Genomic DNA, 15,060 nt, shown 5'->3' with positions numbered 1-15,060 from the left:
TGGTACAAGGGTCTCTGGATTCCAGCTCTGATGTCCTTCAAAGCAATTCTTGGAGGCCTCAAGCATCAACAAGTAAAGCCTTACCTCAGTTTTTTTGTTGTTTGTTTTCTATGCAAAAGTTACAGTGGCTGGTTTACGACTTTGAGTAAAGCCACTTAACCATATTGGTCATAAATTCTGGAGCAATGGCCGGTGCTAGAGTCAAAGGCAAAGGCTGGATACAGTGAATTCAGCTTATCTTTGGAGTTTTGAGAAACTATTCTTTAGAAGGCACCAGGAAAGTTGGACAGATGAAAGAATAGATTTCTTCCTTGAGGGGTATAATGCCAGAAACAGAGCAAGGATAGCTGCTTGATTTAGCAACTTTCTCCAAAAGCTGCGGAGTTATTTCTCTGGCTCTCCATTAAGCTTGTCGTAGACTCCAAAGGGGCTAAAATCTCTAAGGTGATGCACATCACTTCAGCATCCATAGTATCTTAACAGCAAACACTTCTTACTGTGGTTTTGGATAATCCAAATATTCTCAGTCATTCCTGTCCGTATTCTCTCCCTTTATTTTTACATGTCTCTGGCATTTTATGTGAAGCAAAACAAATAAAATTTTACTTGTTCACATACTGGGAAAGGCACTACACACACACACACACACACACACACACACAATCCCAGAGAAACCCACGAACCCATGAATCATTTTCTCCATCCACCTTCATCAATTTAACACATCAGCAAAAATTGTGACTGGAGTCAAGTGAAGATGCTTTTACTGACGGTGATGGGCTTGAAGCAGACAATGTTGTTTCCATTGACCTACTATCAATGTTGCCTTCATTAACATGTGTGAAAGGACATGCTGTTGAGGGCAGTTTTTCTCTGAAATCTGCTGCCTTAGTTCAGGGAGACAAATGTGGTCCCCACCAAGTAAAGCCTTAGAGCTTTAACTTCACACCTGTGTGATTTTTTCCCCATCAGAGAGAAAGACAGGTAAATGCACTCTTTCAATCCCCAGTAATAATTGCATCGATGCAATTAGACATAAAGATGCCAGATTTCTCAGGGGTATCTCATTTTGTTAGCAACAGGAATGTGACCAGAGACATATCTGATTATTTCAGTTTATAAACTACAAGTCATAATGTTAGCTAGCACACAAACTTTATGTCCATTCTACAGTTGACTTCTGCTGATTAATTCATCCCTTGTCATGTTACCAATGGGTAATTTCCTAATTAAAATGAGTTTATTTTAGAATGTGAAATCTGATCAACATTTTAATCCAAACTCAACATATTTTGACACACATATTTGAACCATTTACTACATCGTGCAAGATAGAAAGTTGATTAGAGTATCTTTACAGTCCTATGAAGAAAGTAAAGTACAATTCAGAAAAGTTATATCTTTACATTAACCAACAAACGTTCAGCACCTGTCCTTCACTGTCTTAGATCACTACAGGGTTGAGGGGTGATCTCTGTAGAAACAGATTATGAAAATGTCTTCTGCAATTGTGATTCTGTCCTTCACTGTTCAAGTAACGTCATGTGTAATCCAGTCGCAAAATCTTATTATTGGCAACATGTATATAAACCACTGCAAATTAAAAAAAAAAATTGTACCCAGTCAGGCCTGACAAATTTTATAGACACTTCTAATCTAATCATTTCATTTTTACTAGTAAGTAACATTATTATTTTCTACTTCTATTCCTTTGTCAATGAGTAGAAAGAGTACATTCATACTTACAAACACACACATGATAAACCAGGATAAATGGCATTTGAAAAACTGTTACAAAAGGACTTGCCTGAAGTCATTTCATTCAATACAAATTAATTGAACTCTAAAAAACAAAAGCTAACTGTAAAGAAAAAACATCATAAAACAGTACATTACAGAGAACATTAAGGTGAACTTCATGTGCCTCTGAATAGAACTACAATACTTTGGAAAATAAGTATTCTAATTGGTCTGTTCTTTGGTGAAAACAGAGCTCTATTTCATAGTTATATCACGTGAGGCTGCGGTTAACACGTGTACTCCACAACAAAGAGAAGTTGGACAATCTAAAGGAAATCAGTTACTGTTGCCTTTATTCTCAGCACTGGGAATGGAGAAATCATCAGCAAAGCAGCTGAAGCTAAACACTCTCTTTATTTTAAATTGCCCAGTGTGATAGAATGTCCAAGACTGCTTCTTCCTACAACACACAGCTTTTTGTTCTTCTTTTACAAAGTGTTTGCTATGTATGGACAGTAGCTTATGCTGGTGGTGACTCTTCAAAGTCAATTTCCTGGGCACTTGTTGGCAACAAAGTACCATTTTAAAATGCAGAGTGACACTAAACGCAGTTCATCACTTGAAACTACTACTGTTCAGCAGAGGTCATGTCAAGTCTTTGGTTTTGGTGTAGTACTTAAAAATTAGGGCCAAACTCCTCCTACAATACACTCCCTTTCCAAGCCCTTATTTGTTTATATTAATATTTATAAAATAATCTTCCACAAAATACTCCTTTAAAAAAGAGCGAGTTGATTACCAGTAACGTCAATGCCGCCAATGATTTGGGTGCTAAAATAATTTCATGTTTTCCAAGTACATACAGACATTTTGTAAACCAGTTTATTTCATCAAAGTCAACAATTGATAAAAAGAGTTTATAAGAAATGTTCCTATAAGTGATGCTCTTTACCAAAAGAGTGTTTTCTTTCTCATAGGCAATTCTTTTGCTGTTTATGATCAAGCTTTGAATTATTTATGATCAAGCTCTGAATTAAAACCTCTTTTTTCTCTGTTACAAATGACTTCCTGTTAATATGAACGCAGTTCTGAGTATCCACAGTTAAAGGGATGGGTCTGTTGGGTCTGTGCACCTGGTGTTGGTATGGCTTCATTCTTGTAAGAGATTGCAGTCTGCCCTGAAGTTGTGTCAGCGCTACAGCAAGAAGTGAGTGTAGCCTTCTGCCCCAGTCACTATAACGTCCATCCAGATCCGCATGGCTTCTGGCGACGGGGCCACCATGTAGTAGATTCTGTCATGTGTCTTGACGCTAAAGGTAAGTAAAGGATTAGGACTCTAGAAAGAAAATCAAGAGAGGAAAAGAATGTAAACCGAGTACATTGCAAATACAACATTAAATATAACACAGAGATACATGAGGGCTTCTTCCTCTTTAAAAGTTCCAATTTATAGAAATCTATGTAGCCATTACTTTTGCTCTAATATAACCTACAATCTTGCCCTCAACACCTTTCTCAAGATTGACCATCTTTCTGGCCTTTTTGCACAAGAACTCTCACAGTGAGCTCACCAGTCATTTTAGCAGATACATTGTAAAGTTCTAGCAGGGGTACCTCGCTGATAGTGAGTGCTCCAAAAATAGCTCAATAAATACTACTCTTGCCTTACTAAGATGTTTCCTTGAAGTTACCTCATAAGCAAGTACTAACTCCTTCTTTCACCCAACTTTTTTTTTGGCCATGCGCCATGTGGGCTCTTAGTTCCCCAACCAGGAATCAAACCGGCTTGCCCTGCAGTAGAATCATGGAGTCCTAAGCACTGGACCTTTGGGAAACTCTCACCCCAACTTATGCATTCAAATCGTGGCAATCTGAAATTCACTGCTTACCTTATTAGCGTTCTTGAGGTGATCATAATATACTTCTTCAATGGCTTGAAAGTATATTACTCCTTTTAATTTAGCTTCATGCTTGTCTGCAATGGCAGATGAGTGTTAAAATAAATACTTTATCACCACTGATGAACAGAAAAAATCACAACTTCATTTTAACCATCATTAAAATATTTATCTAGCATTTAAACCACGACAATATTGTAATTAGTTTCCAATTAAAATAAATGAATTAATTAAAAAATTTATCTAGCATTTAAATTGTCTAAGGTTAATTCAGATAACGTAGGTTAGCCCCATTCCATCCTGAAAAAAGCGAAAAAAAAAAGTTTGGAATTAGCAACCCTACATGAAAGGGACTAAGTAACTTTGCTCAAGGCTTTTCACTAAATTAGCAGTCAAAATATAATATAGAATATTGACTGTCAGTTTAGCACACAAAGTGTAAACACCATTAACATCAATAAAAAATATTTTCCTACATTCTCAAGACAGTAGTTGTATACTTTGGCCACCTGATGCAAAGAACTGATTCACTAGAAAAGACCCTGATGCTGGGAAAGATTGAAGGCGGGAAGAGAAGGGGACGACAGAGGATGAGATGGTTGGATGGCATCACCAACCCAATGGACATGAGTTTGAGTAAGCTCCAGGAGTTGGTGATGGACAGGGAAGCCTGGAGTACTGTAGTCCATAGGGTCACAAAGAGTCAGACATGACTGAGCAACTTAACTGGAACTGTTATAAACATTTGTAATAAGTGTGCTTTTTATTTATAATTTAAAATAATATCCTACTTATGTTTCTTCCCTATCAAATTTCTTGTCTACTCTGCTTGTTTTTTTTAAAACCCTGTTCCCAACAGAGCTTCATGTTAATAATTTAATGTCCTTTCAATGCAACGCTTTTCAAACTGCTTCCAAAGATTTCATCATATTTGCCATAAAAACCAAACCAAACATTAAAGAAAACAAAGCCACCAACGAAACCACCAACCAAATAACATCACTCTGTAATGACTAATAAGAACAATAAGTTCTTGAGATATTTTGTAATTTAATCTCTGCAGGGATGATAACACATCCAAGTACATTTTTTAAAAAATCTCAAAATCATGGATGAGGAAGCAGAGAAAGAGGCTCTTATCATACACTGTTGGAGGAAATGCAAATAAGAAAGCCTCTTTTGGAAGTCAATTTGGTAAAACATACACAATGGAAAGTGCCAAAATTCTCTTACTCAGCAATTTTGCTTCTAAAACTGCATCCTAAAAGAGCTTCTTATGCATGTGTATACGTATTTGTGTTCATTAGGACCTGCGTGCTAAGTTGCTTCAGTTGTGTCTGACTCTGTGTGACCCTATGGACTGTAGCCCACCAGGCACCTCTGTCCATGGGATTCTCCAGGCAAGACACTGGAATGGGTTGCTGTGCCCTCCTCCAGGCAATCTTCCCAACCCAGGTATCAAACCAGTGTCTCTTACGTCTCCTGCACTGGCAGGCGGGTTCTTCACCGCTAGAGCCACCCACAATGCTGCAAAAGACTTGCTGGAGCCTTCACAGGGAACTGATTCAATTCTAGACCAGCCACACAATGGAATCTACACAGCCAGTGAAAAGACCAAGGTAAATATGCAAGCGCTCAAGAGAAAAACCTTGAAATATCATTATGAGAAGAAAGGTATGAACAGGGTGAATAATTTGGTCCTAAATGGATTAAAGAAGAAACAATACCTATGTACATTGAACCATATATGAAAAGGCATGGAGAAAATCTGAAAGGATATTTCATGCTTAACAGTGTTAGAAAAGGTCAGAACTTATGTCATGGGACAGAGACTTACTTTAATTATTTAGACTAAGTTGCATTTTGATGTTTTTACTAAAATGAGAGTCCTTGCCCCCCCCACCCCAATAACAACAGTAAAAAGCAAATTTGAAAAATATCAGCCCTGGTAAGTTCAGCAGAAAATAAACCTATATAATTGCATTTAACTTAGCATTTTTTAAAACTTATTTGAGCATAGACCATATTTTTGTGTTTATTTTTGCTCTTCCTAGGGAAACACTTTTAATTAATACCATGTTCAGTGGGTTTCCATCAGTTTCTGTGAAAGAAAAGGTCAATGTGTTTCTCAAACATTTGGTGGAAAAGATCCTGCAATAATTCATTCACCGGAAAACAATAATACTCTGTTTTCTGGAAATGGATATAAAATAAAATCTGAAGATAAAAGTAAACCTTGTCAGTGTTTCAAAGCAGGCAGAAAACTGGGGGAAGAAAACTTTTGTTTGTAGGGCACATCAGTAAGAACGAAAAATACAAGGCTCTTGTAAATTGATGAGATAATTCTAGTATTCCTTCTCAAAAGCATTATCCTAGCAATTTACAGACATATTTTCTGTGCCTTAGGTTTGTTTAGAGACTCTTCTAAAGTTGCTCAGTTACTGTGTGGGAGGCCGAGCACAGGGGCCTGGCTCCACAGGGAGACCTACGAGTTTGGCTCAGGCCCTACACACATGCTGTGTTCATTTACCAAGCTGACTAGCTTGCTGACATGGGATTTGATCCCGTGGCGCCTATGGGAAAGGTCCAGCCTGAACTACATCTGCAGGACAAGCCTGCTGGCTCATCTATCCCTGTGCTTGGTGGTGTCTGGCAAAGAGTTGGGGTGGGGAGGGTGGGAGCAGGGAAGCTGATGATGGCGGCAAACAGAGCCAAATGGGCAGCGTTTCGTTTGCCAAACTAGGTCTCACCAGTCAGTTATACAATCTGTAAATATTAAAAAGCTGAATTAAATATAATTTTTGTCTGTTTTAGGTATTAGGGTTCTGAGTTAATCGTTCATATATCAAAATGTTTTGGTACTTAAAAAAAAATTGAAAACTGGTCACTAAGAAGTTCAAATTTGAAAAACACATTTACATGGGCCAGAGAGAAGCACTGAACCTCTCACCTGTCAGACCAAAGAAAGAATGAAATAAGGCTCCTAGAAAAAAGGAGCAGAGATGAGCAAAGCTGTTTTATTTGAATTATTTTAAAATTCTGGCTAAGGTTGTCAGTGGAGACTAGCACACAGCAAAACTTCTTTATGCATTTTACAGACACTGAATTGGCATTTCTTATTACATAGGCATCTCTTCTATTGTATTAACTGAAGATCTTGTCTTTGGATTCTTATAAAACCCAAAGTCAGAAAGCCCCAAAGAGGTAACCAGTCAGTGAGTTAGGCCATTTGCTCTCCACCGTAGCAACTCGAGCCCCACACAAAGAGCCCCCAACTTAAAGGCATGTACCCTGCCCACCCTTCACTCTGGGATTCTGGGACTCCATAGCCAGAAGTTCTTTTCTTCCACATGCTTCTTGGTTTCTCACACCTTTCTTCATAAACATACCTGACCACACCCTACAGATTAAATGACTGGACTGTTTTTTTAAATTTATTACTTGCTACACTTTGTAACAATTCCCAACAATGCTCATAAATGCTGGAACTATCACCCCAAGGCAGGGTGTCTTTATAACCTCGAGTCTGACACTACTCTTATTCAGCAGCTGAAAAGAGAGTACAGCTATACTTGTGCAGCTAATGGGCATATTTCATATGAAATCTATGTGTAAATAAGGGGGTTCTTAATAAGTACACTGGTTACACAAATATTCCTATATTCATAGAGGATTCAGTAGGGTACAAGTCTCATAATCTATCATTTAAAGAACCCCAAAATATTCCGGTATTTACTGGAAATTTACCCAGTAAATACTTAACTTATTCAATAGTTCACTGAGGAGCTTTTCACTGCTGAAATTACCATGAACTAGAGCTGAATGGCTGTCAGCTAAGCTGCCTAATTGTGTGTGACTTAAATAGGGCATATGACCATAAATAAGTAAATAGAAACCTTTTCTGATCTCATGGTTTAAAAGATAATATTTTGGTCTAAAAAATACATTCCACTTAATATTTATTTGGTTTATTTCAGAACCAGAACAAACTGACTCACACTTTTTAAAAATGTAATTTTTATTATTTCTAGAGGAAATTCGTAAATACTGGACCATATGATCTGAATACAATATACATCTATCAAGCTAATATTGCCATTAATCTATTACTTTTCACTTTACTTATTTATTCTGAATTTTATTGCTTTTGTTCTTTAACAGAAAATTCCTGATTTGAATATCACTTGGATTTTTTTTATGACCCACCTGCATAATAAGAGAAGGTGCGCTTGTTCCGATCAAAAACAAACCAACGTTTTTTCCAGGTTTTAATTTTTCCACCCATTTTGATGAGGAACCCTCTGCAGGTCTTCTCTGTGATTGACACATGATAACACGTATCGATATTGTGGCCAGCAGTCTCTACGTGGCTCCGCAAATCAAAGTCTTCCTTCCGCACAGGCAGATAGCGGGTCAGAGGTCGAGCCTGGAAATGCACAAGCCCATCTAATCTATAGCTCTTTGTTTGGTTTTAGGTCACAGATGTTTATGAACTGAAAAGCCTAAGTGTTCGAACGTCCATGCAATTATGAGAACTTAAACACTGTCATTTGGAATCTAAAAAGTGGATGGCATTTAAAGAAAAATGCTATGGTATGGGGAGGAGGGGGATGTGAATAAATTCAGGCCAACAGATTCCGTTCCTTGAAAAGGCCAGATAAGAAAATGGAAACATGTCATTTACCTTAGTTTTAAAAGAGGTACTCAGCACTTAAAACAGGGAAGGGATTTCCCTGGCGGTCCAGTGGTTAAGACTCCATACTTCCAACACAGGGGGCATGGGTTTGATGCCGGGTCAGGGAACTAAGATTCCATATGCCGCTTGGCACGGCCGATAACAAGACAAAAACATAAGGAAATAAGGCATGAAGTTCTCTCGGCTGCTTCTTGCAGATGAGGGCTCCTCCACTGTAACGTTCCCAGTTCTCCCTGCCACAACCTCAACAACAGTTCTCCTTATATAACCTCAGACATGATGTGACTGACTGAACGTCATTTAGTAAGTACAGCCCCCACTAGATACCCCAAGCATATATGTATGTACATGCTGACTTACGTATAATCTCTGATAGAAACTGAAGGCAGAGGTGTTTTGAAAGGCAAAGTTAAAATAAGGTAAGAATGTGGAATGAAAGCTGTAGCCAATGAGTTGTCCGGGACCAGACACTGAAGAGGTGTACGTTGATGTCTTTAAGTTTACCACAGCTGGAGCAGAGGTTCGTCTAGTCTAGGAAGCGCATGTCACCATTTCTAAAACGGTCTTGTATTTTATGCTGTTAACTACCCCACCCCTTTGTCCTGGGGGAATATAACCTAATCATATACTTGGAAACAAAACTAATCACTGAGATTAAAATAGAATTGTGCCTTTGGTTTGGCTTCAGATACCAAATAGTCATGGATGACCTTTCCGGCAAAACAAAATGTGACATAATGAACTAAAACGAACACGTTTTACTTGGATTTTTCCTTTATTTTGCCTTTGATTCTGTGGTACTCTGACTCTAGACAGGTGCCACAGATTAAGGCAAATCTCTCACTGCTGAACTTCAAACTGCCAGCAACTGGAAGGAATAAGGGAACTGGTACCTTTTATCTTTAAATCTAGTAAGCCTTGGTAAAGCTGACTTGATCTTTAAATTACATGGTACTTAAAATTTTACTCTAGTTTCTCAGGAAACATACATTATGTAAGCAGTTCTAGTGACAAGACCAAACTCCAGGATGACTGAGATAGGAAGTTAAACAAAGTGATGGTTCTCCTGAGTTCAGCAATCCTGGGCCCATGTGTGTGGACTGGCAGCACTGTGACAACACAGTGTGGTTAGGAAAATAATTCAAAATATTAATTATTAATTAAATTCCACCATTAAAATTAATTTAAAATTAATTCCACCATAAATATTAATTCCACCAGCAAGGAACTGGGCTGGTTATTCTGTGCTGGAGTGTCTGCTTCCAAAAGATGACATAATAGAATCTCTTTTTCTCAACTCAGTTGGGGTGTTGTATTTGTTTCTAGAAACGAATCTAGCCGAACTTTCAAAGTTGCTCAAAAAAAAAAAATTCTCCTTTTTAAATATACTCCAAAAAATGGGTTCCCATGAAAATGTTCCATGCTTAACTAAAGAAAAATGTAATTTTGTTAGTTGTCCCCAGTGAGTTTTGAAATAAATACACTTTTTTTTTGGCCCAATAACATCTTTCTCTTGGCCATTACAAGCCAAGGGCTAATGGGCAGCACAGCCACAGGCATCCTGACACAGCGTGACCGTCTTCTAAAAAATGACCACCAGGGGGCAACCTACGCCAGCCCATCCAGATTGACCGACCCACCTGTGCCCTTTGTTTCTCCCTTATTTTTACTTCCTTTTCAATTAACTTCTGCCTCTGGCTAGTTTCTTCTTGCAACCGTTTTTCCAGGAGTTCTCGACGTCGTTTTTCTTCTTCCAGAGCGCGTTTCTTGGCTTCCATTTCTCGTTCCTAAGCATCATCATGCAGAAGAAAATTTCAGACATACTGGTTATACTTGAATAATTCCAATGCATATATATATAAATCTCACTAGGCAATTCCTAATTTTATAGCTGAGGTTCTTACAGTGTATAACCAAGAGTAAAATATCCATAATCATCGCTCACAGAGCTTTCAAATCATTCTGTGCAGAAATGCAGCCACTACATAAAGTTAACAATGGAATATTAAGTGAAACCCAGCTTGTGACTCTGTTCAGTCCTTTCATACTAATGACCCAAACTCTCCATTTTTAATATAAAAAGGTTAATTGTGACCCAACACTAGTCACAGCTTTTAGCCTTTCTTTGATGGTGTAGGTTCTTCCAATTCCTGTTGTTGCTCTGTGGCTTCCTGGCTGAAGGTCGCAGAGGAAGCAGTGGGGAAATCAGAGGAGGAAAGGAGGTGCCCTTTCAGGCAGGATGCAAAGGAATCTGGGGGATTCCTAAGGAAGTGCAGATTCTGGCTTGAAATATAGTCATAATAATGTGGGAGTTTTAATATTATCATAGTGTCCTTACCATGAACTGGCAAGGCAGGGAGAACGTGTAAAGACCTGCCATTTCTCCTTTGCCCCGGCAGGCAAACAAATGGGCCATTGAGAGGAAAATGTAATACAAAGAATTCACTATGCCCATGCTATATACATTTTACATTTTAAAAAATGGTACTGCAGTAAAGAGTGGTAGAGAACATCTCTCCTACACTCTCACTTTTTAGAAAAGAAAATGAGGCCAGTGGGATTTCCCTACTGGTCCAGTGGTTAGTAATCTGTGCGTTCACTTTGAGGGCCTGGGTTCAATTCTGGTCAGGGAACTAAGACTCCAAAAGCCATTTGTGCGTGCAGGCAGTCGTGCTGGACTCTGCGATCCCATGGACTGTAGTCTACCAGGTTCTTCTCTCCATGGAATTTTTCAGTCAAGAACACTGAAGTGGGTTGCCATTTCCTTCTCCCAAAAGCCATTTGGTGTGGCCAAAAAATAAAAAAGAATAAAAAGAAAATAAGGTCAAGAAAGGTAGAGTGACTATTCCAAGGTCCCACTGCTTATTGAGGCCTGAAGACAGTTTTCCAGCGTCAAGTGCAGGGCATCTTGAACCGCCACATCACTGGCCTCTGGCATAAAGATCTTAGGCCTACCCTGGATTCAAGCAGCCTTGTCTTCTCTGCGTGAGCCTGCTTCAACAGTCTCTCCATTTCCTCTATTCGGGCAATATTTGAAGTGCTGGCACTGAAGAAAACACAAAAGCCTTTTAAGAATACTGCTTCATACTGATGTCTCATCAGATGCACACACACACACACACACACACACCCCGAGATCCAATATGAAATGATGTTGCTTACAAGAATCACTGGTCTGATGAGGCAAGTCACTTCAACTCTAACAACTCTAGGTGAAAGTAACTTAACTCAGTTTAGAAGACAAAATACTGGCAAGGGAAATACCACCACACAAAGTGCTCTACTCATATATAAGGCAAAACCAAATCCTACAAAGTGTGTTCCCAATATGTTTCCTCCAAAGTTTAGACATTCTGGCCTGTGGGAGGCCTTCTCATTAGTTTAACTAGTCAGAGATGCCAGACCAACAAAACTATCACCAGATCCTACGTAGATGACCCCTAAGTCTGGCAGTCACTTGATTTGGTCTGGGATCATGTGTCACCAGCTACTTTCTTGCTATACCTTCATGCTTCTGGACATTTTATTTCTTATATGGTGATTTAAGATGGTCAATTAAAAAATGACTTCTCTTACGGGTGCAATAGAAGGGTGGTGGCCAGTTGTGTGAATAAAGCCCATACCACCATACCAATGAGGAAACTGCATTCAAGGTTTCAGAGCTTTAAAAGTCATGTCTCTTTAGAAAGACGTCACATAAGTGAAGGAAAAAACCAAAAGAGAAAGAGAAGAACTTGGGAATGTTTACCATTAAACAAAATACTTTACTTTTTACTTGTTCACATTTTGACTATTCTGGGAAAAAAAGGTGGTGGTCTAAGTCAAAACTTATTTACTCTGATGTTCTGGTCATGAAGAACCAGTGCTGTTTCTTACGCATGTAAACTTACTTGCACAGTCACTTAAATATGTTTTCTTTTTAAAAAATTTTTTAAAAATTTATTTATTTGGCTGCACTGGGTCTTAGTTGTGGTATGTGGGATCTAGCTCTCTGACCAGGGATTGAATCCTGGTCCCCGGCACTGGAGCACAGGCTTAGCCCCTGAACCACCAGGGAAGTCCCAAATACGCTTTCTTTTCTAGACTCTCTTGGGTACAGAGAGGTTTTTGTGCCTGTATCCTCCATAACATAGAGCCTGGCACACAGTAGGGGTTCATGTTTGAAACACACGTTCATATAAAATTAATTCATGTAAAAATGAATAAGATAATTGTTAGCATAATCTTCTTAAACCATATTGTTGATCAACTCAAACCCTGGATGTTTCAAACACAGTGCTAAGAGTTCTTTTGGAGAGAAATGACCACAGTAATTAAGGACATATAGTTTATCTTAAAATCAGTACTGTGCACACATGTTTATTGCAGCTTTAGTCACAAATGCCAACACTTGGAAGCAACCAAGACATCCTTTAGTAAGTAAATGAATAAATAAACCGTAGTGCATCCAGACTATGTATGGAGTCGTATTTAGCACTAAAAAGAAATGAGCCATCAAGTCATGAAAAGACATGGAGGAACTATACGTGCATGTTACTAAGTGAAAGAAGCCAATCTGAAGGGCTAAATATTTTATTACTCCAACTATATGACATTCAGGAAAAGAAAAAAGCTATGGAGACAGTAAAAAGATTAGTAGTTATCAGCAATTTGAAGTGGGGAAGGTAGGAAGGGAGACAAGGATGAACAGACAGGGCATAGAAGATTTTTAGAGCAATGAAAATACTGTTTGATACAATAATGATGGATACAGGATATATATTTGTCCAAACCCAGGAGTGAATCTATGTAATTAACAACTTTGGGTAATAGTGCTGTGTCAATGTAGGTTCGTTAATTGTAACAAATGTACCACTCTGGTGGGGGGTGTTGATAAAGGGGTAGGGTATGCATATGTGGTGGGAGTCCGTATATGGGAAATCTATGTACCTTCCTTTCAATTTTGTTGTGACTCTAAAACTGCTTTAAAAAATTAAAGCTAAAAAAAAAAATCAGTATTGCCAGCCCCATTACAAAATGTATCCATCAAGGAGACCGACAGCTTTAGTAATGGTGGATCCTCAGAAGCTTAACAATTGGCTGACTTGGCAGAGTGAATGTGGGCCAATTTTTAGCCAGGTGTTTTCTCATGAGAAAGACAGGAATAAGGCATATTTCCCCTCATACTTCTGTGGGCTGATGGAGGGAGGTACAGAGGCCTAAGTTCCGTTCTCTTCAACCAGCAAGAATTAAGAAAAAAACTCTTTAGGCACTTCCCTGGTGGTCTAGTGGTTACCATTCCGTGCTTCCAATGCAGAGAACATGGGTGTGATCCCTGGTCACGGAACTAAAATACCATATGCCAATAGTGCAGCCTAACTGAATTTTCTGAAAACATCTCATAGAAAATGCATACTACATCACATCTTCATAACTGTTAGGCACCTAAAGTCTCTCTTTTAAAAAATTACATTTTAAAAGTTACTTAAAAATTTTTTTTTAAATTTTGGCTGTGCTGGGTCTTTGCTGCTGCACACGGGCTAACATGCCTGTGGCACACAGAGCCTCAGTTTCTCAAGCAGGGATTGAACCTGCGTCCCCTGCACTGGAAGGTGGATTCTTAACCTCTGGGCCACTAGGGAAGTCCCTACTTTGGTTATTTTGTTAAAAATAATAAATTTTTATCCATGGACACCTACTTGTTCTCTATAGCTACATTTTTGCTATTATTGATTTTAAGATTCCACTGATATGTAAAGCACTTTTACTTAGCAAAACTTTAAATGCTGCTCTATGATACTGCTACTCTCTCTGATACGCTGTGGGGAGGGGGCAGAACTGTACCTGCAGTGAGAAGCGATGCAATCGCAGTAGGAATTTAGGGTGAAGTCTAGACTTGTCAGTATCAGGGCATGGAACAAATGAAATGTAATTTGGCTAGCACCTTGCATGCCAAGGGAGAGCCTGAAGTCGCTGAAGATACACTTTTAATGTATTACCTGGAGCACCAGACACTCATCATTGGTTTCTCCAGCCCATCCAAATTACAAGAGGAGTCATGCTTCCTCCCATTGCTTCAACTTCTGACCTTCTTCAGAAGGCAGGCACATTTCTGATCTCATATAGGATTACTGTATGATACCAAATAATATGAAATCACTTGGCCATTTATGGAGAAAAGATGACTAGTTTTGCCTACTTTCTCTACTTGGCCATGTTCTATTTTATCAACTGAAGATTATTTGTCTTATGTGACCAACTTTGGTAAAAACCCACAGTCATAAAGAAAAATGAAACTTTTTCAAGGGTAAAGGAATCTAAATAGCAGATTTAGTTTTCAGTGCTGAATAATACCTTTCAGCAAAATCTGAATTTGCTTTCTAGAATATTCACTTTAGAGGTAAAGACAAAAACAGAAAAAGGAAGAAAAAACAAGGAAACAAGAACATCATCATACAACAAATAAATAAAACAAAACAGAAAATAAACAAAATTTTCCATACAAAAGAAAACTTTTCCAAGGCTGCCTTCAATGCACCAATGCTGCCACTAAATGAAGAGCCAGTGCCCCAGAATTTATTTTCAATTCATTTTCTCAATTTATTTTTTCAGGTCAAGAACACTATTACTCCTGATAAAATGTCTAATCTTTCTCTGTCCAGTAGACTACCTGGTCCCTTTGCAAGCTGTCTGCCCTCCTCTGAAATGCTCTGGTTTTCAGTATCTCTTCTGAGAGAAATCCCTAGA

The 15,060-nt window shown here is 38.5% G+C and overlaps 1 protein-coding gene across 9 annotated transcripts in view; it reads right to left on the bottom strand.

Moving 5' to 3' along the window:
* Positions 1-1,258: 1,258 nt before the first annotated feature.
* The window catches only part of PHLDB2 (pleckstrin homology like domain family B member 2), a 241,179-nt gene continuing 227,377 nt past the window's right edge, over positions 1,259-15,060 (bottom strand). For all 9 annotated transcript variants that reach the window (XM_061390175.1, XM_061390250.1, XM_061390336.1 and 6 more), the window contains 5 exons: positions 11,290-11,380; positions 9,975-10,121; positions 7,845-8,064; positions 3,630-3,715; positions 1,259-3,076 (listed from right to left, as the gene is read on the bottom strand). In XM_061390175.1, coding sequence (XP_061246159.1) covers positions 2,936-3,076; positions 3,630-3,715; positions 7,845-8,064; positions 9,975-10,121; positions 11,290-11,380 — 685 coding nt within the window. In that variant the 3' untranslated portion in view covers positions 1,259-2,935. The remainder of the gene's footprint in view (positions 3,077-3,629; positions 3,716-7,844; positions 8,065-9,974; positions 10,122-11,289; positions 11,381-15,060) is intronic.

This window comes from Bos javanicus, chromosome 1, assembly GCF_032452875.1.
Source record: "Bos javanicus breed banteng chromosome 1, ARS-OSU_banteng_1.0, whole genome shotgun sequence".
Lineage (NCBI taxonomy): Eukaryota > Metazoa > Chordata > Mammalia > Artiodactyla > Bovidae > Bos > Bos javanicus.
Note: the sequence above shows the minus strand (reverse complement) of the source record. Positions and strands in the feature narration are given on the sequence as shown.